Here is a 25,860-nt window from a genome sequence, read left to right as displayed (position 1 = left end):
GGCCAGTGCGGCTCCGCGGTTAGGAACTCGGAGCCGGAGTCCAGCCCCCGGCTTCCCCCACAAGCACCCCACCCCCAACCCGCACCCCTCCCCGAGACTCAGGGTCCTTGGCCGGGAAACGGCACTGCGCCCAGGGCCTGGTCCTCGGCGGCCACAGGCGCGCCGGGCGCTCCCCGAGTCAGCCCGAGCCCCACGGGCTGGGCCTGGGATCCACAGAGCTGCGGCCCTCCCGGTTCCCGTCTCACGCCCGTGCGCGGAGATGACAGACAGACCGGCGACGTGCCCGAGGGCTGAGCCCACGCCTGCCGGCCACCAGCCCGGGGGAGGCGGCCCCCACGGTCCCGGCGGCAGAGCCGCAGGCCACCTGCCCGCCCAGGACAGGATGCTGACCGCAGCCCCCATCGGAGCACCCCGCGCCAGCCGGGCAGTCTGGACAAGGGCTGTCAGCCTCTGCCCGTGGGCCACACTGAGGAGCCACGTCCACCCCCCCGGGGCCCCGCAGGAGGCTGGCCGGCTCTGGCCACACGTGCGAGGGCTGGGCACGTGCAGGCTGCCCAGCCCAAGACACGCCTCCCGCCCGGCGCTCCTCCCGGTGGGGTGGCAGGGGCCCGGGGAGCCCTGTGTGCACGGCCGGACAGCCCGGGACCTGCCTGCCCCCCGCCCCGCGCCCCCCAGTGCCCGCTGGGTGCGGCAGGGGCCGCGACTCACCGTCCAGGTGGCCGACTTGGCGGTGCTGGACTGCTGGAAGGTGACGTCGAAGTGGTGGGGGCCGGGGTAGTCGGCGTTGGAGGGGATGACCGGGGCGGGCGACATGGCGTCGAAGGTGGAGCTGGGCTGTGCGTACGGCGAGTGAGTGGGCACGCTGGCCGCGTGCTCCGGGGTGTAGGGGCTGGCCGAGGCCGCCCGGCTGCCCATCTGGTCCATGGTGCTGCTCAGCAGATTGAACTGGGCCTGGCGGGAAGTGGGAGGAGAGAGGGGAGACCGGCCCACCCTGAGACGATGAGAGAGCCAGCCAGGCCCGGCCCGCCCGCCCGCCCGGTGGGGAGGTGTCCTGTTACAGGGCCTTAAAGGGCCAGCCGCCCGTCATCCCAAATATTTCTTCGGTGCCCCCCCCCCCACGACAGGTCACTACTTGTGCGGGGATGAACTGACATCCTCACCTCGCCCTCCCTCTGTCAGCTTCCCCGGTGCCAGGGCCCCGGGGCTCCCGGCGCACACCTGGGGCGGCTGCCCGCGGGGCAGCCCCCAGCCCCGATGTCCCCTTCGCTTTGGCCGGACTGGCTAGGGGACCCCCCCCCCAAAAGCAGCTCAGGTGGGGAGACCCCGGCCCGTGGGTCCGGGCAGTGGGAGCCACAGGGCTGGGACAGAGGGCGCCCCCACCCGCGTGCAGGGTAGCTGCAGGGGCTGCTCGAGGACCTGGGGGACCAGACCTGGCCCCGAGGCCCGGCCGCGTGGGTGTCGGGGCTGGGACGGGGACCCACAGCCGGGGCCTCCGTCGGGTGGACTGCCTCCTGCCGCAGCAGAGCGGCCTCCATGCCATTCCTCCGGCCGCAGAGTGCTCGGTGGTAGGTCCCACCCTCTGCCCATCCCCGACCCTGGCACCAGCTCGTCCCCGGGGCCACACACCGGAGCCACCGGGGCCACACTATGTGGGCGTGTCCCTGGCTTACTCCCTGTTGGGTCCGGGGGCCAGGGGCAGGTCAGACCCCACCTGGGGCTTAAGGGGGGATTAGCGAGGGAGGGGCCCCTGCCCGCTCTGCGCTGCCTCAAATCCAGAGTGGATCAGACCCCACCTGGAGGGCGGGCAGGAAGACCCCGCCCCCCACCCCGATCTGGACGCTCCGGGCAGGGGCGGTGCGTAGGGGACACAGCGTGGCCGAGCAGGCGGCCACTGACCGCAGACACTGACGGAGCTCCTGGATGCCCCCAGGTCCGAGTGGACTGTGCCTGCCGGCCTGGGGTCTGACCAATGAGGCAGCTGAGGCAGTGACAGTGACAGGGCGGTGACTTGCCCGGGGCGATGTGGGAGCCCTGGGGGACAACCCGGGGGACCAGCCATCCACGGGGTGGTGAGCCGGCACCTCGGGGCCCACGGAGGTGGTGCAGTTGGGGGGGCTTTAGTGTGGCGGGCGCCCAGCCTGGGGTCCCCATGGCGGGGGCAGGGGCAGACTGGGCAGCGGGAGCGGGGACCCCTTTGCCCCACACCCCTCTTCAGAGAGGGCAGCACCCCCCTGCCTCCCGCAAACACAGAGGACTGCCTCTCCCGCCTCTCCCAGCCGGGGCTCCGCCCTCTCTGCACCCCTGCCTTTTCTCCATCCAAGGGGGCCCGGGCTTCCTGCCCTGAGCCCCCGCAGCCCAGCACACCGAGGCCACACGTCCCGGGGTGTCCCTGACAAGGTCCTCGGAGCCCCACACCCACCCCTGGCCTGGGGAGGGAGGTTTTCAGCAGGAAAATGCTCCGCCGAAGCCGCCCCAGCCCAGAGGAAACCCGGGGGGTGCCAAGGGGGGAGGGAGGTGCCAGGTGCCAGGTTCTCCCCGGGGCCCCGACCCCCGTGCCCCGGGAGACCAGGCAGGTGCTTCCCTCCGAGGACCCAGCCCCCCCGGCGGCCCACCGCCTCCCGGCGTGGATCTCGGCGCCGTGAACCCGGGGACCCGTCCACCAGCGGGGATGGGGACCTCGGTGCGGCGGCCCCCCCCCCAGGCCCTCCCGGCTTCCTGCGCCTTCGCCTGGAGAACGGGGTGGGGGCGCACCCCCCAACGGGCGAATGGACGGAGTACGGCGGGCGTGGATGGAGCACCCTCCCTCGCCGTGAACACCGGCGAGCGACCGGACTGAGGTCTGGGCACCCGCGGAGCCCGTCCGGCGGAGGAAGCCGGCCGTCCGCCGTCGCTGGGGCACTGCTCGGGGCCCCGGGGCCCGGGAGGGCAGGACCGCAGAGCTGGGCGCGGTCGGCTGGTGGCCGGGGGCTGGGGGGCTGGGGCTGACGGCCGTGGGGTGCAGGGGTTCCTTTGGGGGTGCGGACATGGTCTGAAACGGACGCCGGGGCGGGCACGCAGATCCGGGAGCGAACCGCAAACCCCCGAGTCTGCACGTGGAACAGGCGAGGTGTGTGCGTGTGACGTAACATAAACCGTGACGCCGTGGAGCTGCTCCACGCTGGGTGGAGGGACGATCCCCCCCCCCGTCCCGTCCCGGCGGCTGGCACGGGCACCACGCGCCCCACCGGAAGATGCAGGGGGGCCCCACGTGCCGCTTCTGTGGGGGGCTGCGGGCCCCACGAGGGCAGGGCTAGCTCCGACCTGCCCCACGCTGGGACCATCCCGTGTGGCAGCCGTGGGCCGGCCGCATGGACTGTTGAACAGGGCCTGTGTGGATGGAGCTATGCGGGGGGCGGGGGTGCCCCGGTTCCAGGCCTCGGTCCACGACAAGGACGGAAAACGCAGGCCCCCGTTCACCGTGTCGTCCCGGCTCCGCACTCCACCGAGCACAGGTCGGGACGCACCAGGTGAACTCTCTCCACCTGTCTCCCTCCCCCGGTTTCAACTCGGCTGCAGGACACGCAGGACCAGCCACGAGGCTCCGACCCCGTCCCCCTGGACGGGCTGGGCAGGGCCCCCGTCGGTGCCCGCAGGCCCCGCGTTGTCACTGTTGTTGTTGGCCCCCCGTGGGAGGGTCAACAGTAAACCTTGCCCCCTACTGTGCGCCAGTGCAGGGGCCTGCGGAGCGCGCGGTCCGGCCGGGGGAGGAAGGACCGACAGAACCGTGAGGGTGGGTGCGAGCCCACAGGACCGCTCCCCTGCGTGAGGTCCCCTGGGCCGAGCACCGGCTGTGTGCTGGCCCCGCCCACCCCAACAGGCGGAGAGCCTGGTGGGTGCTGCAGTGGTGGGGGCCGGGGTCCCAGCCTGCCCACCACCTGGCCCCTCCCGCCCCCGGAGTCTGTCTCCCAGGGCACAGCCGAGCCCCTGCCGGGTGGGGCCCTGGGCTGCCCGAGAGCTTCGGGCAGGGGGCCTTCCTGCGTCCTGACCTCGGACGCACCCCCGAGGGGGGCGGCCCAGCGGGGGGCTCCGGGTCTGCCTGCCCCCCCCTGCCCGGCCCCCACCACTCTCTGTTCAGAAGAAGCCGGGAGGCGGCCTCGCGACAGCGCCGTTCAGATTTTGACTTGTCCGCATTCTTCACCCTCTTCGGCGCTGCCAGGGCATTAGTCACCGCACCGAGAGGCAGATGGTATCCCTGCGCCCGGCGGCCCCCACAGCGGGAGGCAGCGGGCTCCCCGCGGCCGGCAGGCCCGGAGAGAGACGGCCGAAAGCGCCGTGCACGGTGCCCCCCGTGGAGGGCTCGGCAGTGGTGCTCTGTGGTCCCGGTGCCCGGGGGGAGCCTGGGACGGCACCCTGAGGAGGACCGTCCGGGGGGCCGCTGCTCCCTCTGCGGGCCTGCTTCCCCGAGGGGGCCTCTGCCTGCACCCCCGGAGGCGGCACAGATCCCCGTCCTGCCCGTCTGAGTGCCCCCACTCCGAGCGCAGCAGGGAGCCCACGTTGGGCAGCGTGACGGCTTCTCCCTCCCGCCCCTGCCCACAGGGGGCGCCCTGCCGTTCCTCCCGAGCGGCTGGGGGCTCTGCCAGGCCGGCCCCGGCTGGACTGGAGACTGAAGCTGGGCCGGACCGCGGGCAGAGGCCCGACAGGGCAATGAGAGCCCGGGACGGGGCGGGGGGTCCTGCGGAGCCAGTGCCCCTGGGAGCCCCGGGCGGTACCCACTTGGCAGCAGGCGGGGACCCAGGCAAAACCAGGGCTTTTTCGGTTTGTTTTGTTTTCAGCGAGAACTCCCCGGAGAGCGGGCTGATCGGGACACGCCCGGCCCGCGGCGCCCACGTGGGCCTGCATGTGCGTGCAGGGCCCCCGCGCCCGACCCGGGAGGGCCTGCAGCTCGCGGTCGGGGCGAGGAGCCAGCGGGTGGCCTCCCCGGCGGGGACCGGCAGGCAGCGGGTGTGCGCCGGGCCGGCCCCCCAGGCCAGGCGGTGGGTGGGCAGCAGCTCTGGGAGGGGCCGGGCCGGCGGGTCCTCGCTGTGTCCCTGGAGCGGGACGGTGCCCCCGACTCCCGCCACCAGGACCAGGGCAGGCGGCCCCCACAGGCCACCCCGCCCGCCCGCTCCGCACACCTGCACCCGGGGGCCCCCGCCGGCTGGGAGCATGACGCTGGCTGGGGGCAACGGGGTCAGACCCGCCCCCTGCGTGGGCAGCCTGTGCACCGCGCTCGTCCCCAGGGCACCCAGGCCTGTCCCCACGGCACCCAGCGCTCCTCAACCGGGTCACAGGCAGCTGTGTCCGCTGCCTGTCAGCCGACGGCGCTCACCGAGGTCTCCCCAGATCGGTGTGGGTGCGCATGTTCACACACAGGGCCGGGCACAGCTGGAAGGATGGGGCTGGAGGGCGGAGGCTGCTGGGTGGGGACGGAGGGCGGAGGCCGGCCCCCGCCCCAGGGGTGTCTGGCAGCCCCCTCTCCAGGGAGCCAGGGAGCTGGCCTCCGCCAGGGACGGCCGTCCCAAGGAAACGAAGACACTGCCCGGGGAGCAGCGGGGGCTGGGGGCGAGGACCAAGAGTGCCACCCTGGGGATCCCTCCCAGCTCCCTGCCCGCCCCGACCCTGCAGCTGTGCCCCCAATCTGGGGTCTCCTGTGGGGACAAGAGGGTCCAGAAACATTGTGATCTGGGACTTTTCATCAGGAGGGGCGACCCTTGCCCTGGAGACCCCCTGGGTCCAGGGAGCCCACCTTGCACGAGGCAGGAGTCTCACCTCATTGCACGAAAGCCCGACCTGATGGGGGTTGCTGCTGGGGAAACTGAGGCCGGGCCAGAGTTTCCTCCCAGAGGAGCAGGTAGGAGACCCGGCCCCCAGGCACACGCTCAGGGGACAGTTGCTGAGCTCCGAGCACAGGGCCATGGAGGGCAGAGGCCCCAGGGCCCTGGGCAACCCTGGGACGGTGACTTCCCACCCGTCGTGTCGCAGCCGGTGCCTTACTGGACGACGCTCAGAAACTCGGGGTGGAAGGGAACAGGCTCCCAAACTCAAGTAACAGACCCTGGAAGTCATGAGGACCCACCGCGCCCACTCCCACTCCGGGCACCCGGGGTCAGGCCGCCTCTCTGGGAGAGCCGGGCGTCCCCCTACCCCCTCTCCTGCCCCACCCTCGCCACCGGCGGGCTCTCGGGGCGGGGCAGCCTCCCTGCCCCCGGGGCTGGTCCTCCCGCTGTGAGCTGCCTGTGGTGAGTGTCCCTCCGCGCTTGTCCCCTTAAAATCTGGAAATCTCCGCAGATGATGCGGGGGGCGTAGGTGGGAAATCCACTGGTGTTTAACGTCTGCGGGCCAGCTCCCTCCCGACTGCCCACGTTCTCGCGTCCACGGCTGCCGCCCTGGCCCCGAACACACAGGCGGCGGAAGTGCAGCCGGGCTCTGAGCCTCGTCTGCTCCGAGCGGCCGCGGGCGGGGGGCGGGGGCCTCGGAGTGGGGCCTGTGTTCCCGCGGGGCCTGAGCAGGTCAGGCTGCGGGCAAAGGGCAAGGCCCTTTGTTGGGCCGAACCTCCCAGGGCACCCGCTCGGGGACGGGCCCAGGGGTCTTCGGCTGGGGCCGAGTGGTGGCAGCCACAGAAACACCTGTCGATGGAATTTCACTCGACTCCGGTCACGTCCCCAGAGGCGCGTCTCGGGCCGGCTCAGCCAGTGGAGGGGGCTTGGGGAGACAGAGCAGGGGCAGCCAGGGAACACGGGGCTCAGGCACCCGCATGTCTCTGCCTCCAGGACACAGACGTGCTGCCCCTTTGGGGGGTGAGAGCTGCCCCCCGGACCCCCCATTTCCTGCCTCCCTTGGGCACCGCTGGTCCGTCCCCCGGGTCTCTGGCTCATGCTGGTCCTTCCTCGCCTCCTCCCAGAAGCCTCCAGGCTCCCTCCACCTGTCCCCACGTCCCTGGGCTGCCGCCCCCACCTCTCTAGGTGACTGTTGTCACACTAGCCTCTGTGTGCTCCTGCCCCGTGGGGGCTTCTGTGAGGGTCCAGGAGCTACTCCACCCAAGAGCTGGGGGCGGCGTGAGCACCCCCCCGCCCCCCGCCCCCCGCAGAGCCTGTCCACCCTGGCTGCTGCCCGCTCCCTCTCCCCTACCCGCCACCGGGGGCGCGGGCCGTGTGGCCACCGCCGGGAGCCACGTCAGGGCCGGGAGCTCCGTCAGGGCCGGCTGTCGAGGAAACAGGCGGGCTCTGGCTCTTCCTTTGTGGGGGGGCGGCTCGCTCACCCCGCTCTCATTTGCATCCGACGCTTGCAGCGTTTGTGCGGTTCCTGCATGTGGTTAGTGTGTCAGACCTGCCCCAGCCCAGGCCCCCGGGGACCCCCTCCCAGCGCGGTTTTGCACCTTGGTTCCACGAAGACCTTGACCTCTGGGGCGACTTGGCCTTTTTGGGGCCACGAGCCCCCTGCAGGGCTTCCTGGTTCCGGTTGGTTGCGGCGTGCACCCCCCCCCCCCACACACACACCCAGAAAGAGCAGAAAGGGCCTCGGTCGGGGACAGGCATGACAACCCAGCTCAGAGAGACAAGTAGCACGGAGCCTGGCCCGCGGCCAGGGCAGGCGGCGGGCCACCGGCGTGGCCAGGGGCCCAGGACAACGCACGGGATTCTGGAGCTCCATCCTTCCGGGAAGGGGGGAAGTGTCCACGGGCGAGGTGGGAGGAAACAGTCCACAGCCCAGAACCCAGTGCCCAGAACCCCGGCACCATCTGGCCTGTGCATCTCGGAGGTCAGAGGTGTGAGGTCCTGATGAGCAGGTTTCTTCCCACCGGATTCTGTGACCCAGTGGGGGACACCCGCCCGGGCTCCTGCCAGCCTCCCCTGGCTCTGTGACCTCAGCCAGGCTCAGAGGAGCACACGGGACCCCCAGGGCTCAGCGCTGCACCCTTTTGGAGACCCCTGACGAAGCCGCAGAGCAGACAGGGGAACCCAAAGCCATGCCCGAGAAAACCCAGAGGCCCAGACGCAGCTCCGGCAAAGTCCGCCCTGACCCTCCCAGGGACTCACCGGCTGCCACAGGCTCCTCCCTCCCTCCTAACCCTGCTGGGTCCTGGCGCCAGGCCCCCTGCGGCCCCGCCTGCCCTGTCCCCTGCTCCACCAGCTTGCAGCACCTATGTGCGCCCACTGCTGCTTGGGGACCTTGCCGGGGCATCCCCATTACAGCCCCAAGGGACAGTCTCCATGGACGGTCTTCTCGGCTCCCGCCCTCGGTCAGCCTCAGCGCTCTCCGCCCGCACGTGCGCCGCCCGCCGTGGGCCCAGCCGAGGCCTCCCCGGGCTCTGCTCTCCACATGCCCATACCTCCCCGGCCCTGCCACCCCGGCCCCTTCCCACTCCCTCCGCTGGACTCTACCCCCCGCCTCCGTCCAGGCCCCGCCTGAGCTGGGGAGCCTCCTCCAGCAGCCAGGCCTGCCTGGCCCCTCTGGGCTGGGCTGGGGCCTGGGGCTGAGCCCACACCCCCGGGCACAGGCCGGGAGATGGGCGTTCGAGCCCCCGCTTCACCGAGGCCTGGCCGTGTGGTCCCCTTCTCTGTGGAAACCGGATGGACAGTGCTTCCTCACGGGATCAGCGTGGATCCGAATGGGGGCACCGAGGGCAAGGGCCTCCATGGCGCCTGGCACGGAGGGTGCCCCGGAAACCGAGGTGCCCCTCCGCAGGCTGCCCCGCCTCCTGCTAGGTGCTCGGGTGGGGACTCCTGGGGTGAGGCCCCAGCCCAGCGCCCCCCCACACCCAGCATGCACCCCAGGGGTTCCCCGTCGCCCACTCCCCACGCCGGGGCAGGAGCCCCGAGTGGGGCAGACACACGCCTGTCCCCTCCCCCCGTTGGGCACTGCGCACTGCGTGGCGGACGCCGGGGGTCTGATCCCGAGGGGTCCGCCTGGCGCCTCTCCGGGAGGGTCAGCGGGGGCCTCCCTCGGGTGTCTGCCGGACCCCCAGCCCCCCGTGCGCCCAGGAGAGCACGGAGACCAGACGCTTTGGAAACAGAGGGTGGCGCTTCAAACTCCCCGATCCCCTCCCGCGGGCATGCCTGGGCTTGGGTCCGACCTCACCCAGAGGTAAGGGACTGACATGCCGTCTGGCTCCGGCGGGGAGATAACCCGTCCCACTCCGAGCGAGCCCCGCGTCCCGCCGGTGTTTCCCACAGCATCTCCGAGCCCGTGATTAAACGGATGGAAATGCCGACAAGATCCGACATGCGCGGGGGAAAGGCTCCCTCTCCGCCGGAAAGTATGCGCACACGCTCTCGCCTCTCACCCGGGGCTGAGGCAGGCCTCGCCCAGGCCCATGTGGAACTTTCCACGCCGCGCCCCGGAGAGACGTGCCCCCAGAAGCCCCGGGTCCCCCCCCCCCCCGCCCCCCAGTCGTGCGCCTGCCCGCAGGGCAGGAACGGCAGAACCGCAGCTGCTCTGCCCGCCTGCGCCTACAGGTGGCGCTGCTGAGACGCGAGGCCCCCGGGCGTCCAGGGTCCGGGTGGAGCCTCCCCGGGGTGCCCGTGAGCCAGCGTGGCCTCCGGGGTGCACAGATGTTACTGAGCCACCGGGAAATGGGCCCAGGCCAGACTCTGCCTCTCAGGGCGCCGAGGAACGAAGGCAGGCGCTCCGGGACGGCCCGCGGGAGAGGGCCCAGCTTGCGGAGCGCGGCGGGGGCGCGTGCCGACTCCCCACCCCCAAAGAGCACTGCTCATGCGCAGTCGGCCTTCCCACCCCTGCCTGCAGGCCAGACCTGACCCAGGCGTTGCCCTGACGTCCTTCATCCGTCCATTCCTCCGTCTGTCAGCCCGTCCATCCTGCACTTGCGACTCAGGCCACCGAGGGGTCTGGCGGTCTGGGCGGTGCCCTGGTCTCTGGGCGACAGCGAGAGCGGGTGGCCGGAGGGAGGCTCTGGATGCTGCCCAGTGGATGAAGGGCATGGGAGGGCGAGGTGGGGGTCATGGGGGGCCACTGGGGATGGCCCCCTGCGAAGGGCGCCATGGAGCCGGGACCCACAGAGCAGCTCAGAGGGCCCGGGGCTGGCCCTGCGGGCAGAAGCAGCGAGGGCAGGAGCTGGAGGATGGCCCTGCACTTAATGGGTGCCGAGTCCCTGCTTTGCTCGTTTTCTCCCCGATTCGGGGCTCTGGGGTGGACAGACTGTCCCACATTCCCAGCCCCCCCCCCCCGGCAGATGCAGCCTGAGCCCTCCCGTGGCCCTCTCCGAGACCACAAGCCAGCAATCTCGAGGGGGCGGGGGCTTCAGATCTGGTTGAAGACAAAGGCAATGGGCGCCCCTGGCTGTGGGCTCTCAGGACGGCAGCAGAGACCTGTCACCACCGTGGGTGCCTGGGAAAGCTCCAGGCTGGAGATGAGGCTGGAGGGCCTGCGGCCAGAGGGAGAGGGCCGAGGGGCAGGGTCCAGAGCGGGACCCTGGCAGAGGGGCACCCCTCCCCGCTGGAGCAGGCCAGGGCTGCCGAGCGGGAGGCACGGCTCGTGCAAGGCCCCCTGGGGCTGGCCGCGGAGTCCAGAGAGGCTGGGGAGACCCGGTACTGTGCAGGCGCCGACCCTCTCGGAGGGCGTGCTGACGGGCTGCTCGTGCCCCGGATGTTCGGTGCTCAGAGAGGGGGTGTCGAGAACCGTGCCGGGGTTCGGCCGGGAGAAGGAAGAATGGATTGTCCCCGAGCTGAGGCAGGGACACGTCACCAGGCGGGGGGCTGGGGAGTGTGGGGGGTGAAGGGAACTCAGCTGGGGCAGGTACGTGGAGGTCCCAACAGACATCCGGGTGGGGTGGCAGGGCAGGTGCCCGGTGCTGAACCCTTAGGGACAGACACAGCACCTGGCCCAGGAGGTGCAGCAGGCACCGCAAGCCGGAGAGTGGGGGTGGCCTCTCCGTTCCCCCCTGAATCCGCTCTGGTCCTCCCTTCCAGAACAGTCGATTCCTCCCCGGCCCCCCAAGGGACTCGGGCCCCCACGGCACAAGGGTGGGGACAGGACGCCCTGGGCCTGTGCCCACTCCTCGGCCAGCACCCCCTCGGCCGTCCCCAGCCCAGCGTGGTCCAGCCCCGTCCTCGGACTCCTGCAGGGTCGCAAGAGGCCCCATGCCTTTTCTGTCCTCGACGTGCCCCGCCTCTCAGCAGCACCCCCTCCAGGCAGCCCCCACCCCCGCCCTCTCGCGTCTCCTTGCAGCGTCTCTCCCTCCGCTCGGGGAGCCCCTGCGGGGCCCAGGCCTGCCGATCCCCTCTGGTCTCTCTCCCAGCAGCCCCTGCCCCCCCTCCCCCGGCTCCAGCAGGAAATGCCACCCACGCCGGGACTCCCCGCTGGTCACCTCCGCCCAGCCAACGGGGCCCCGACTCCTCCCGCGCCCTACAAGGCTCAAGACACGAAACCTGGACGTTCTCCGATCCCTCTCCGCTCTTAATCCGCACGTCAGCTCCAGACTCCCTGCTTCCTCCGACCCCGCAGCCCACCCTGCCCTGAGGTCCCTTCTGCCCTGCTGTCAGCAGCTCTGGACGTCCCCTCCCTCCCCCTCCCCCTCCCCCTCCCCCTCCTGGCCTGCAGTTCTCATCACCCCCTGATGGCAGACCCCGAACGCTTCCTTTTCGACACTCCAGACATTCCCCCTGCAGGGGCCCATCCGAGTAAATGTCAACTCCCTTCACGCGGCCACTTAGGTCAAACCCTCAGTCGCCCTCACCCTCACCCTCAGGAAATGCGCTCAGATCTCCGGGGCGCAAGCCACCCTGGGCCCCAGAGGCCACCTACAGGCTGCAGTCCCTTACTCTCACACCCAGCCCCTGGGAAAGCACCGTCCACAACCGTCGGCGGTCGCTCTCCGCGCCTCCGCTCCCACCAGGTCCCGGGCGTGGCTCCCGGCCTCCGCCCTGCCCCCTGGTGGCCGGCTCTCAGCACTGCGGCAGAGGGCTCCCAACTGCACGGCATCGCGCCCTCCTCCCCCTGGGCGCTCTGCAGGCAGCGGCCCTCCTCCCCCTGGGCGCTCTGCAGGCAGCGGGCGCTCAGGAAACACTTCCTGGCTCTCCCACCGGGAGCCCTCCGGCCAAGGCCGTGCGTCCGTGAGACCCGCCTGGGTGCCGCAGAGGGTGGCCCGCTCGGCGCTGCACGGGAGCGAAGCGCCGCCCCACCCCCAACCTCGCCCCTCAGCCACTCCAGCACTAGCGGACAGGGCGCCGCCCGCGGTGCTCCGCAAGCTCCTTGGAGCTGCGCGCTGCCGCCCCGCCAGCGGCCCCCGCGGGCTCTCCGCGACAGCGAGGGCGACGGGAGATCATCTCGAGCCCAACCTGTTTGTTTATTTGGGGCTTCAGGTGTTCGGGGCCAATGCCGCCGCCTCTCTGGGACGGAAACAGCAAAGGAGGGCACCTGAGCCCATCAGTCGGGCCCCGCCCAGTCCCCCCACACCCGTGCCTGCGCCCCCCACCCCACGGCCCAGGGCTCCCCAGACCTTTGCAGGGGAACGGATGGGCACAGAGACCCTGCTCTCCAGGGCAGCCTCCCGCCCCCCACGAGGCCCCTTCACAGCCACCCCGGGCGACCTGGCCCGGCCCGCACTGTGACACCCATTTCACTGGGGTGGGGGTGGGGGTTACGCCACAGTCTCCCGTGTCCCCAGGGCCTCGGGACAAACGGCCCCCCTCTGTCCGCCTCCCCGGCGGGGAAACCGGCCCCGGTGGAAGCTGGTCCCTGCCCTCCACCTGCTCAGTTAGCAGCCGGGCGCCTGCCTGGCCCCGGGGACCTGGCAGGTCTGGAAACGAGCTCGGGTCCCCGGGGGCTCCAGCCACATCGGGCCCCAGGGGCCACGTGCGAGCGGCAGTCCCTTCCTGTCCCTCTGTCAGGCCGGCTGCTGCTCCGTGAGGCCAGCTTGCTGCAGGTCCTTCCCTGGGAGCCTGGACCCTGACCTCGCCAGCCCTCCGCCAGAGGGATGCCCTGCTGCCTCTATGGTTAAATGAGCGGATTCCCTGGTGAGGGTGCTCTTGGCTGGGGACGGGCGTGGCCGCCTCTGGCCCGAGCCCCAGGGGGAAGATGACCTCCAGGGCCCCAGGGGGTGGCTGGGCAGGGCGGCTCTTGGACCCCAAGCCTGGGACAAAGCTGCCACCCCAAGCCGAGGAGGGCTGGGAACTCTACGCCAAGAAGCAGCTGCCCAGCTCCGACCAGACCCCTCCTCTCCCCAGAGCTGGTCCCCGGGGCACCCCAGGGAGGGCAGGCGTCCGCCTCCGCGCCAGGACCTGCCCAGCCCCTCAGCGCTGGCTGCCGGCCTCTGCTCACCCTGGAGGGCGGCGCCCACCCCGCAGCAGGTGCCGGACTGGAGCACACACAGGGGGACGCCCCTCTGAGCCTCCACGGCGGTGGGAGCCCCCGAGAAGGATGGAGACAGGTCTCCGCACAGAGCAGCGGGCTGGGCGGGGCACACCTACCGTGACCAGCTGCTGCTGCCTGGAGTCACTGACGTACAGCATGGTGGGCGCCAGGAGGGCCGCACGCGCCGGGGGGCTGGCGCGCAGCGGGACGAGGCATGAGTCTGGGCGGCCGGAGGGCCAGGGGCAGAGTGGCGGCCGCCCGGGCGGCTGGGCCTGGCACAGGGGCTCCGAGGCTAGGGGGGCGGGAGCCCCAGGCGTGGGGCCGGCGGGCAGCGCGTGGGCATCTTCCTCGCTCCGCTCCCCGAGTCCTGTCAACTCCCTGCATCCAACAACAAAACGGGCGCCCACCCCCGCCCCTCATGACTATTCATCAGGGCCCAGGCAGGCCCCGGCTTGCCCACTGCCGCGCTGGACCGCACCAAGGAGGCGGCCCAGAGGGGGCGCCGGCCCGGCCAGGGCCAGCTCCGTAAGGAAGCCACGCCCGCTCCCTCTGAGACGCCGCTCACCCGGGGCCCCGGGGGCCACGGCCTCCACCCCAAGCACAAGGGGGCCAGCCCGGGGCCCCAAGGCCTCAGGAGGCAAGGCCGGGCCACCCCAAGGGAAAGCCGGGTGCCAGGGCCCTGGCGCCCTGGGCGGAGCCATCTCCCGCCTACCCAGGGAAACCGGGGGTCCGCTGGGGCCACCGCTGAAGGCTGAACAGAGGGGAAAGACACTCGAGGAGACCGTGCGCCCCCCCAGCACCCCAAGGGAGCTTGGCGAAGGCACGAGCGGCCCAGCGTGGCCCAGGCAGCCGACTGAGCGAGAGAACCCGTAGCGCACGCACTCTGGGCTGCCAGCCGCCACCAGCCTCATCCCTGCTGCTCTGAGACAGAGGGGGGCGGCCCAGCGGGAGGACCCCTGGGGCCCAAGTCAGTGGGCCAGCCGTGCGACCCTCGGCTCGGACAGGGGGTCCCACTATGGTGGTGGTCCGCCTAGTGGGAGCTTCAAGGCGGTCACCCCCACGCCCTGCCTGGAGAGTCTCAGCTTCCATTGTGATGAACCGTCTCTGGCACAAGGTGTAGGAGCCTCGCGGGGTCAGGCAGGGCATCTATTAGGCACCACCACTGACGGGGAGGTGGACGGCCACCCTCGGCTTCCCAAGCCCCTGAGCATGGCCGCTTCTGCCCTCAGCCTCGATGCCCCCCCGGCGGCCCCCCCCCTCCCCCCACGAGAGCCTCCAGGCCTGCGAGCCGCCGGAAACACGTGTCGACGCCCTTGTCCTCAGGCCTGTTCTCGCCCAGGCCCTGACCGCCTGCCGTTTCCCGGGGAGCCGGGAGCGGCCACTCCCCCGTCTGGGCTGGCGGGAGAGAGAACCGGGCACGGGGGGAGCCCCCGGGCGCTGTCCTCCACCCGTCGCTGCTGGGACTGCCGGCGGCCACAGCTGCGGGCTCGCAGCGCACAGGTGTCCGCCAGCCGCAGACAGCCCGGGACAAGAGAGGGCCGTGGGGGGGACAGGTGTTCGGGAAGGGGGAGCCGCGGGGCCCAGGTGGGCGTGTGGGGACTCCCGGAAGCCCCGACGGGAAGGCCCAGGGCGGGGCCCCTCGTGTCCGTCACTGAGCTTCCTGTGGGGTGGCGCTGGCTGGGCGGGCGGGCTGGGGGGACGCGGCGCCAGGTCGGAGAGTGGGGGCCGGGCCCTGGGTCCGACTCCCACGCCCCGGAGGTCAGGCACTGTGCAACCTGGGGCAGACTCCCGGGCCCCCGAGCACTGGTGCTGTTCCCGCCGGGGAGCTCGGGGCTGGGGAGGAGCCGCCTGGCCCCTTTCCCTGCGCGGGCGTCACGAGTGCAGACGGAGGAGCCTCAGGAAGAAGAGTTCGAGGCGAAAGACGCCAGGAGTGGGCACGGGCGACACGGGGGAGGCCCAGGGGGAGGTCGGGCCCGGGGCGGCCTCCACGACTCTGCCTGACCCGGCTAGCGGCCCCGAGTGCCCCGCCCCGGCTGCCAGGGGCTGCGAAGGGGAGGATAGCACCTGGATTAGGCCGGAAACCGGTCAATGTGGTGGGTCCCCCACAAAGGGGCCAGGAGACGTCCCCCCCGATGGCCTCACGGGACAAAGGGCCAGGCCGTGAAGGGCCCTCACGGCCCCGGACGGGGGCGACCCCTAGCAGCGGCGAGCAGGGTCTCCTTCCCACAGCCGTCAGGGCCCGGACCCCCCAGCAGCCGGCCCGGCGGGGGGCGGCCAGCCCCGGAGGAGACGCAAGTCCTCCCGGCCGACACGGAGGGGTCCAGCGCAGGGTCTCGGACGCGCGAGACCGTGAGATAACCAACAGGTGCCGGTTTATATGGCGATTTGCTGTGCAGCGGCAGCCGGCGGACACACCAGCACAGCGCGGACTCAGGCCAGGCGCCTGGGCGGAGGGAGCCAGGGCTCCGCGGGGTGGCCTGGGCCTCTGCCTGTGCTCTGGGGCTCAGGCCGGCCAGGGGCAGGGGGGCGAGGCTGGGCCCCAGGTGGGCTGGCTGCAACCGCACTCTGGACCGGTGGCTGCAGGCGGGGGGCGGCGGCAGGTCGGAAAGGCCTCCTCCCCGCAGCCCTGGTGAGAGCAGAGGGGACGGTGCCGGGTCACCAGGGATCCCAGGGTCACCGCGCACCCGTGTCCAGCTCCCCCAGGGCAGCGCCCCCTCCGTGCATTTCTCCGAAGCCCCGGCCCCCTGGGGGTGGTGATGGGGAGCCCGGGCCTCTGTTCCCAGGGGCGGGCTGGCCTCCTCCCAGCTGCTCCCTCCAGCTGGCCTCCCATGTGGCCCCCGGCACCCACGGCTTTCATCCTCCCTCACTAGGGATTCCCCGAGTTCCGCCTCCTCCGCACTCACAGTAACCTCTCAGCCGCCCACAGGCGGGCGGCTCTGTGACCTGGCGGCCGGCCAGGGCTCTGCCCCGCCGAGACCCTTTGCACAAGGCCTGGCCGAGGAAGAGCTCACTGCCGGGGCGGCGGGGGTGGGGGCAGGCCGGCGGGTCGGGGGGGCCTGGATCGGACCTCACAGAGCAGAGCCCCCATCAGCCCCCAGCCCCACCCCCGCCCTCCCCCGGACCACAGGCCCTCCGTGAACAGGGACACCTTTCCTTCCCTCGGTCCACCCGTCCCCTGCCTGGGGGCTGGCCCAGAAATGCGCCCCCCTCAGCCAGGAAGGTTGCCCTGGGTGACTGACCGCCGGCATCTCTGAGCTCTCAAACGGCTGTCCTGCGTAGTGTCAGCTTGCGGTCAGCACCTGAGGGGGGGCGGTGGGCGGCCCCTGCTGGCCGCAGCCCTGCCCCCTGGGTGGCCCACCTGCCCACACCAGCTGTTGCCAGAGAAAGGCGCCAGGAGAGGCGGGAAGGAGCCCGGGGGGCGGGGGAGGGGGAGAAGGAGCCCTGAGCCTGTGTCTCCGCAGGGAGGCCGGGGCGGAGCCTCGCCCAGCACCTGCGCCCCGCACCCTGTGTGCGCTGGGGCTGGGAAGGAGCAGAGCGGGGTGGTGACCCGAGGCCGCTCGACTGGTGGAGGCACCACCCCAGAGGACCAGTGTTCCCCGCCCCCCTCCCAGGGTGGTGCCCGCCTGAGCCCCGCCCCGCCCAGGCCCCTGGGTGCAGCAGCAGCCAGGCCCTGGGGCACGGCCCCCAGCCGCCCACCGGTGAGCCTCTGAGTTGGCTCCAGGGGCCGCCCGAGGGGGCGAGAGTGGCGAACTTGCAGTGTTCCCACGACGGGCCCAGCAGGGGCCAGGGGGCAGCGTGGTTCCCCCGCCTCTGTCACCGACTCTCACTCAGGTGGCGTGGGGCCTGCGTGTCCCTGGCTGTTCCCAGCGGTGGAAAGCCCCACCCTCCTTACTCAAGGGCTGGTGAGAGGCGTGGCTGCCCCCGGCTTCCACCCTGGGGGTGGGGGGCACACACCCCACCCACTGGGACCTAGCGCCGGCTCCTCTGCCTCCCCAAAGGCAGGACCCCTCCTGACCCTGGGTCGCCCCCCACCCCTGTGCCCTCCACGTGGCGAGCCAGGTGGCTGGGTGAGAGTGTCTTGCAGAACTCTGGGGACAGAACTCCCAGGAGGCAGCGCTCGGGGGCCCCTCTCCCCACCCTGGACCCCGTGGCAGCTCCGGTCCCATAGCCTGTCCCGTAGAGGGGACACAGGGGGAGCGCCTGACAATTCACTTCTTTGACTGTAACGAAAGCACCTAACCTTAAGCCCGCGATCGCCAGGCAGCCATTGCAAAGACTTCCACCCCTCAACGCACACAGTCTGCCCCGGCTGGCGTGGCTCAGTGGGCTGAGCACTGGCCTGTGAACCAAAGGGTCACAGTCCGATTCCCACTCAGGGCACACGCCTAGGTTGTGGGCCAGGTCCCCACAACCCTGGGGGACGCACAAGAGACAACCACGCGTCACTGTTTCTCTCCCTCCCCTCCCTCCATTCCCCTCTCTTTAAAAACACACAAATAGAATCTTCTTAAACACCACTCACACACCGCCAGCTGCACAGGCAGGCAGCCAGGCCGCCTCTCCCACGGGGTCCCCTTTCCCACAGCCCGGGGCCCACCCAGACGACTGCCCGCCCCAGCGGCCCTGCTTGTCCCCTCCAGGCCTGAGGGGTCAGACCAAGCAGCCCGCCGGGCCCTGCGAGCGGCGGCCCTGTTCTTCGGTCCCACTGACGTTTCCCGGCGGCGGCAGCACCGGACGACCCCGAGGGCGGGTCCAGCGGCAGCACGGGCCCCGCAAGGGAAAGGTCTTCGGGGTGTCGCTGAGGCCGGCTGCATCCCCACCCACGGGTGAGAGCAACAGGAACCCTCGGGGGCCCGTGTCCAGGAGGGGGCGGGAGGGCCAGGACCCTTGGCCCCTGGGAAGCAGCTGGCAGCACGGAGAATATCCCCGAGGGAGAGGACGCCCCCTCCCCCTCCCCACCCTGCTCGCGGGCGACACGAGGCCCGTCCTTGCCTCCAGCGTCTGCCTCGGTTTCCTCGCCCGTAAAGTGGACACACAGCAGGCGCTCCACCCAGACAAGCTCCTTCCCCCATGATGGCCCCTGAGCAGAGGCCAGAGGCCGGGCCAGGAGGCCAGAAGCCTCAGGTCTAGTCTGAGGGTCCTCAGAGGACTGGGCGTCGTGGGGGCTTGCTGCACAGCAGAGACCCCCGCCCTGGGCCTGCCTGCCCCAGCGGCTCCCCTCTGCCAGCCCTATGGGGGCCGGCAGGCCCTGGGCCACCCCAGCATTGAGACAGACATAGGCAGAGGACACGGGGGCCCTCCTGCCTCCCCCCCAGCCCCGCTCCACCCTGGCTCGTCCATGCAGTTGGAGCCCCCACAGCCCAGATGCCCAAGGCACCTCGTAAGGGTGTGTGTTCGAGGAGAGGCTCCTATTTCCGGAAGGGGGGCTTTAGGGAGGGGTCACAGGCCCAGTGCCCTCTGAACCATCCCATCCCAACTTGTTCCAGGGGAGCCGGGCCCCCCAGATCACAGGGGTGCTCAGAGATGGGCACATGACCAAGTTCAGACCAGTGAGAGGCAGCCTGCCGGGTGACGGGCCCAGAGGGGTCCCGCCCCATCTGGAGCTGGTGCTGGTGCTGGTGGACCCTGTGCCCCTCAGCACAGGAGGAGGCCGCCTTAGAGCAGAGCCACCATGGGGAAGGCAGGGCAAGGCCTGCGGCTACTCCGACACCTGGATCCAGCTGTGCCTGAACCCATCCCCACCCCTGGACTGTGCACTGATACATCTTCTCTTTTGTACCTGGAATGAGCTGGCAAACCCACAGAAGAAGCTGGGAGCTGACACCTCGCTCCCCAGTTCCACGTGCTCCCGGGTCAGGATAGGCCACGTGTGCTCCCCGCACCCCGAGTCCTCCCCAGAGGCACCCCACTCACCATGGCAGACGGGTCGGCCATGCCCGGCAGGTGGAAGACATCCATGCTGGCCTCCACACCGCCCGCCTCCTCACTCCTCGCCCGGCCCGACTGGGGAAGGTCAAAGTAGGTGCTGTCTGGCTCCCTGGGGGAGGGGGCCGGGCCGTCAGCCCCGGTGTGTCCAGCCCAGAGCTCGGGGCCAGCCCCCGCCCACTGCAGGGGCCCCCCTCCTGCCCCGGGGAGTCCTCAGCCCGCGTCCCTGGCAGCCTCAGCTCACCACCCCCCCCCCGCCTCCTCCCCTGTCGTGCCGCCTCCTTGGGGCTGGGGTGACCCCGCGACCCCAGGAGAAGGCCCGAGCCGGGCTGAGGCGGCTCCGAGGAGACACTCACAGGCAGCTCCAGAGGTTCTCGAACGTGGCCCCCTCATCGGTGGCGGCGGGCCGGGCCATCATCCCCACACCGGGCCCGGAGAGCAGCTGGCCCTGGAGGAGAAAGGGGGACAGTGAGTGCTCTGGGACGACACCGGTGCGCGCCTCTCCCAGCATCCTCGGGGACGGGCAGGCAGGGCCACCGGCGACACGCGAGGACACGGCCCGCCCCCTCCCGGTTCAGGCAAGAGGGCGGGAGCTCAGCCTTGCGGAGGTCGGGCCTGGCTTCCGACGTGGCCGGGGGCGCCCTGGACCGCAGGGCCGTCTCAGAGTGCCGCGCACAAGGCGGGGGCCGCGGCAGCGTCCCCACTTGGGGGGGGGGGCTGCCACGGGGACTCTGCCTGGGCGGGGTCTGGCCACTGGTCATCGTCGGTGCTCAGAGGCACAGGGTCCTTGGCACTGCAAACTCGCCTCCAGATGTGGCCCGGGTCAGGAGCCAGGCTTGGGGGTGGTGCCCGCCGCCCCAGGGTGTGGGGGCAGCGCGTGGGGGCCCGCGGGCGGCAGGAGCCCAGCTCCTGGTCTGCACGTCTCTGTTCCCTTTGCAGACGGCCTCACCCCTCCCAGGGGGCCACCCCGAGACTCGGATGCGAAAGCAGCGCCGGCCCTCCAAGGAAGCCCACCCAGGCCAAGAATCCCCGGCAGCTCCCCCATCGTGGGAGATGCCTGGAGGGTTGGGGTCCACACTGGTGCCTCTCCCGGGATCTTCCACGCCCAGGTCCCACCTCAAAGCAGCCTCTGCCACCGGGCACCAGACTGGGCTCCGCTGGAGCCCCGGGCCCCACAGGGGGGGCGGGGGGAGGGCAGGAAACCCCTGCCCCCACCCAGGCCGAGGTAACGCCTCCCGGTCCTTGGAGCAGGGCCGTGGGAATCGGTCCAGCCACAGCCTGGCAGTGCCCGAGCAGGCAGGCCTGGACCTGCCCGGAGCCATCGGCAGAGGGAGAGAGCGCCCGCAGCCTGTCACTTTGCCCCCAAGCAGCCAGGCGCTGATGGAGGCCTGCGGCTTGCCCCCAGGGCCGCCACGTGCCGGGCGTCCGGTCCCTGGACCACGGCATGAGCTCTGAGGGCCACCACAAGGACCGGGCGGGCACAGGTAGGGGGAGGCCCGAGGACCAAGGCATGGTTAAGCGAGGGGGCCCGGGACAAGCAGCTTAGACAGGGCTGGCCACACACCAGCTCTCCTGCAGGCTCAGAGAGGTTAAGCGGCCTGCCGAGGTCACACAGCACGGCTCTACGTACGGAAACGGCCAAGTGGTTTTCTCAGGGTGGAAGCTGACTTAGTCGCGCCTGCCCCCCAAGCCAACAAACCTACAGCACACCACCCCGAGGTTTTCCTGAGGGGCCGGCCGGCCGGCACCCGTGAGCATACCTGCGCTGGGCAGTCACTCCAAGCTGGCCCAGGCCGTCCACAGCCCAGTGGGGCAGAGTGCGGGGCAGGGCCCGGGCCCCGGGCAATCCAGAGTGGGGCGGACTCGGGAGGCAGCGAGGCAGCCGCACAGCTGGGGCTGAGCAAGCTCTCCTCGCCCGCTGCCCGGCCGGACCCCCGGGGGGAGCAGCAGCCAGTCAGGACAGCCCCTCGGCGTGGGCAGGGCGCCCGGCCTGGGACATCTGGCCCACCCCTTGCACGTTGCCAGCGGGCCACCCGAACCCAGAGACGGCAAACACCTCGACCAAGGTCACACTGCGAGTGGACGGCGACAACCCATCCCCCATCCTGGTGACACTGTTCCTAAGGACCGGGAAGAGCCCCAGCGCGCTCCGGGGACGGAGGAGCAAACCGCGGCAGGTCCACGGGCCGGAATGTCGCTCGGCCGAGAGAGGGAGCGGGGCGCCGGCACAGGCTGCGGTGCTTCTCAGGGGCCTGACGCCGGGGCGGGGAGCTGCACGCCAGGGCCCCGAGCACTCCCTCAGCCAGCCTGAAAATGTCCGTGCCCGAGTCCCCCACCCTGGCTCTCAGCAGCCTCTGCCGCCAGCACCGGGAACACGCCTGCAGACCTCAGACCCGGGGGGGGGGCCCCCGCGGCCCCCAGAGCCCAGGAGGGAGGAGGGGAAGTCCCACATTTTACACAGCCTGGCAGCTGCTGGCTCGGGGGCGGGGCACCTGCGGGCCAGCGGGCAGGCGGGTGCAGGAGCTGAGGTGGGACCCATCTCCGGGGCTTTGGTGAGGGTGGGATGGTCTGCGGTGGCCAGGCTCCGTGGGGTCAGCAGACTCCGTGGGGTCAGCAGACTCCGTGTTCACAGGGCCTGTGGCCTCTGCCCCCAAGTCTATCCCCAAACTCGGGACTCTGGAGTCGCCGCATCACTGACCCTGCCCGGCCTGTCCCCAGGTCCCACGGGCCGGGCCTCCAACCCATTTCAACTCAAGGAGTTTCCAGCCCGTGTTTGTCACCTGGGGGGAGTGCTGGGGCCGGCGGCCCGAGGGTCCTCCCTGCCCGGTGGCTGCGGCCACCAGGACCCCGCGAGCTCCCGCGGGGCTGGGGTGCGCGGCGCCAGCTGGCACGTGGATTCACACTCCACTGAGCCCCCGGGTGACTCAGGGCGTCGGACAGGAAGTCCCGGCCCAACGGCTTCTGATAGATCTGCCCTCCAACGTCGCCACCGGCGAGCCGGGGAGGGCGCGCCGCTCAGCGCCCCACCCCGGGGGCCCCTCAGCTCCAGGTGGGGGTCGGAGACCTGAGGACCCTCCTTCACAGCTCCCCCCACCCTCTGAGCCTGTCCCTGCAGCCCCCCAGCCAGAGCCAGGGCCTCCCGGGAGCCCCTGCCCCGTCCCCACGTGCCTCCTCCCTGTTGTCCTCCCCCATCTCCAGGCGCCTCAGCTGGGGACCACCTCGCCCTTGGCCCGCCCACTCTGCCCACCCCGCCCTCCTCCGTCTAGGCCAGGCCCGGCCACAGCCCCTCTAGGGAGCTGCTGTCCTGTCCTGCCTGCCTCTGGCCCAGGAGGCCCCGGTGCTGTCCCCACCACCGGCACCCCTGCGGCTGTGTGACCCACAGGCAGGCTGTCGGGGCTTCCTGCGTCTTTGTCCGCTGTGCCTGTCCCTCCCCAGGGCTCCCAAGAGACACCCCGTCCATGGGGACAACCCCTCGCACCTGCTGTGCAGCGGACCCTCTCACCGTGGTCGAGGGGGCTCCTGTTCAGGGAGGGGCCGGTCTGTCCTGCCGGCAGAGAAAAGGCCCACAGGGCCCCACCCGGCCCGGCAGCCCCGCGCCAGTCCTCTGAGCCCTGCAACCGCTGCGCCCTGGCCAGAAGTTCCACTCGCTTCCCTTTCCTCCCAGTGAGACCCCAGTGGCCTCAAGGCCGAGGTGGCAGGTAAACGGTATCGTCGCAGGAGGGGACCCCAGGGCCTTGTTCTCGGCCCTGGGGCCCTGTCTCCAGGGGCCCACAGCCACAGCGCCCAGAAGTCCCCTACCTGGGTGGGCATGTCGAATGGCCACGGTGATGGGCAGCCATCTTCCCCGGGCGGTGCCCAGCCCGAGGCCATCGGGACGCTCAGAGCCGGCCTCCCGGGGCCCTCGCTGCTGGGGGGCTCTGCAGCCCCTGAGACGGCGGTGGCTCTTGCCCATGGGGTGGGGCCAGGCCTTCCTCCTGGATGCAGGGCAGCGCCCTTTGTGACCCACCCTTCCCGCCTTCTCCCGGGGAAGCACCGGGGCCGCCCTCGGTCCCGGCTGGCCAATCGGGGTGGGGGGCAGGACCCTGGGCCGGGACTGCGCCCTGGCCCTCCTGGGGAAAGACCGGGGCCCCCGCAGAGCCCCCACAGGGTGGCTGTGGCTGAGGCTGCCCAGCACCCTCTGGTGGCAGCCCACGCCCCGGGCCCTGCGCCGGGCAGGGGTGGGGGCACCGAGCACAGGCCGCAAGGGACAAACTTAGCCTCCCCACCCTGAGGCGGGGCGCCACTGGGAAATGCGAAAACAGCTGGAGGTGCCCAGAGCAGCTGCCCCCTCTCCTCCCTGGGCCCGGCCCATCAGAACGGGGGCCGAGCGGGGTGGCCCCAGGACCCCCCAGCCCCGTGGCCCCCCATCCTGCTGGCCTCTTACCCCGAGCTCCAGCCTCTCCCGGGACGCCAGAGACCCCGGGCTCTTACCCCAGGCTCCAGACTCCAGCAGGCAAAGGGCCTCCTCCCCCCTGCCAGCTGCGGGTGGGCAGTCCCCTCCGGCACCTGGGCCGGCCCTGTTGAGGGGACTTGAAGTTTCCCGACGGTTTCTATTTTAATCACACAGTTGGCTCAGCGCCCGTGTGAGCACCGCAACCTTCTGGAAAGAAGCAAGGGTTCGACAAACCTTCAGGGTCTGCAGGGGCTACGAGAGCTTCTGCCGGGAGAGGCGCTTGGCTGAGCAGAGAGGCTTGGGGACGCGGCCGGGGCTGCCCCAGGGCCTCCCGGAAGTGGCTGCCGCAGGCCAGCTCTCCCGTAGAGAGGCGAGGCGAACGGGCGGCCAAATGAAACAAACGCTAACCCCCGAGGGCTGGCGGCCCTACCCTCCCGGGGAAGCCCCCCACCCCACCCCCGTCTCTGTCTCTCGTCCCTTCTCACAGCCCAAGAGCACACAGCGGGGCCGGGCAGAGAGGGAGCCCCTTCCTCTGGACCCCTGCTCTCCCCGGCCGGCCGGCTCTCCTGGAGGCGGGCAAGGAGCCCAGCCCCCACCCAGCCCCCACCCAGCCCGCATTCCTACCTGCACGGCGGCACCGCGCCCAGGAAGTCCCTCGCCCGCCCTTCTTGACACCTTCAAGCACGGAGGCCCCCGCTCCACATCCGGGGTCCACACTGCCCTCTGCTGACCTCCCCGTAACCGACCTCCCCACGCCCTCGCTCCCCAAACGTGCAGGTTGCGCCCGCACATGCCGATGCTGTCCCGTGGCCTCCCGCCCAGGTGGGCGCTGCTCGCACAGCCCCCAGCCCCCTCTACCCCTCTGCGCACATAGCTCCCCCCCACCCCCCGTCTGCCACCGCGGCACCCTGAACAGCTGTCCTCGCCCGTTCTGAGCCCCTGTCTCCTGAGGTGCACCCACCCAGCAGGGTGCTGGTCTGGGCTGGGCTCGGAACTCGGGGAGCAGAGTTGCAACTGACCAAGAGTTACTCAGTGTCAGGGCGGCAGGCCCCTGAAAGGGGTAAACCGGCCCCCGGCCTCAGGACGGCGGGGAGGCCGAGTCTGGCAGCTGCTCCGGCCCCAGCCCCTGTGCGGAGGCCCCCCGGTCCCCGGTCTCGCCAGGAACGATGACCGGAATGGGGGAAACCCGGCGCCCGATCACAGCAGGAAACCCCACGTGCTACTCCAGGGCCTTGCCAAGGTGGGTAATGGGCAAGGCGCCCGCCAGAGCACGGTAATGCCAGCCTGCTCAGGCTCCGAGGGCTGGACCCGAGGAGGAGGGGCTGGGCGGATGGAGGTCCGGACCCCTGGGCGGTGGAGGAAAGCAGGGTCAGAGGCAAGAGGGCGTTGGGGTGAACAGGGTGCATGATGCTGGCCGGAGGAGTCGCAGGTCTAGGAAGGGGGCGGAGCAGGGCAGGTCAAGGGTGGATGCCCCAGTGCCCGGAGCCAGCAGCACCACCCAGGGGCGGCTTCCACAGCGGCACCCCGCCCCCGGGGGAGCGGGGCTGGGACCCTGGCCGGAAGGACGGTGGCACAAGTGTGGGTGTCGCAGAGGGAGGCTCAGACCAGCTCTGGGGGCAGGAAGCTGGGCCGGGAGGAGGGGCCGGGGGACTGGGCAGAGAAGCTGGAGGTCCGAGCGGGTGTCGGTGTCTGAGCCCCCGGCCCTGGCACACTCCTTCTGGGGGGGCCGGAGCCCGGCCCCGGGGAGGGTGGCCGCGTGGCGCGCTCTGGACTCCCCTGTCTTCCCCCCACAACCCACACTGCTCCGGAACCCTGGGCTCCCACCGGGGTTGGGGGGCCACCCCAGTGCCAGCCCCCTCGCCGCCCGGCCCGTCTCCCCGCTCCTGTCTCCCCTGCTGTCCCCAGCACATCTCCAGACTTGGGGGGGATCATGTCCCTCACCCTGGGGACCCTCTGCGCTGTCTCAGCCAGCACCGAATCAGAAAGCATTCTCCTGGCCCATGAAGCCCCCAGGACCCCACCCCCATCACCAGCTGTGGCTCCACGCGGGGACACCCATGGGCCGGCCCCTGGATCCCCTGGACGCCCGACCGAACCCACCACCTCCCCGGCTCCTGCGTGGGCGGCGGGGGTGGGGCCAGCACACGCGCAGGAGAAACCCTCGGGGAGCCCTTGTC

General features: G+C 71.5%; 1 protein-coding gene across 1 annotated transcript in view; it reads right to left on the bottom strand.

Moving 5' to 3' along the window:
- Window positions 1–23,117, bottom strand: part of TP73 (tumor protein p73) — a 38,913-nt gene extending 15,796 nt beyond the window's left edge. The window contains exons 1-4 of the mRNA XM_045858774.1: window positions 23,050–23,117; window positions 19,608–19,699; window positions 19,240–19,363; window positions 709–951 (exon numbers count right to left, since the gene is read on the bottom strand). Coding sequence (XP_045714730.1) covers window positions 709–951; window positions 19,240–19,363; window positions 19,608–19,699; window positions 23,050–23,061 — 471 coding nt within the window. The 5' untranslated portion in view covers window positions 23,062–23,117. The remainder of the gene's footprint in view (window positions 1–708; window positions 952–19,239; window positions 19,364–19,607; window positions 19,700–23,049) is intronic.
- Window positions 23,118–25,860: the final 2,743 nt, after the last annotated feature.

Source organism: Phyllostomus hastatus, unplaced genomic scaffold (assembly GCF_019186645.2).
Source record: "Phyllostomus hastatus isolate PE091 unplaced genomic scaffold, TTU_PhHast_1.1 phas_scaffold_182, whole genome shotgun sequence".
NCBI classification, from domain to species: Eukaryota; Metazoa; Chordata; class Mammalia; order Chiroptera; family Phyllostomidae; genus Phyllostomus; species Phyllostomus hastatus.
The sequence above is the reverse complement of the archived record's forward strand: the minus strand, read 5'-3'. Positions and strand labels throughout refer to the sequence as shown.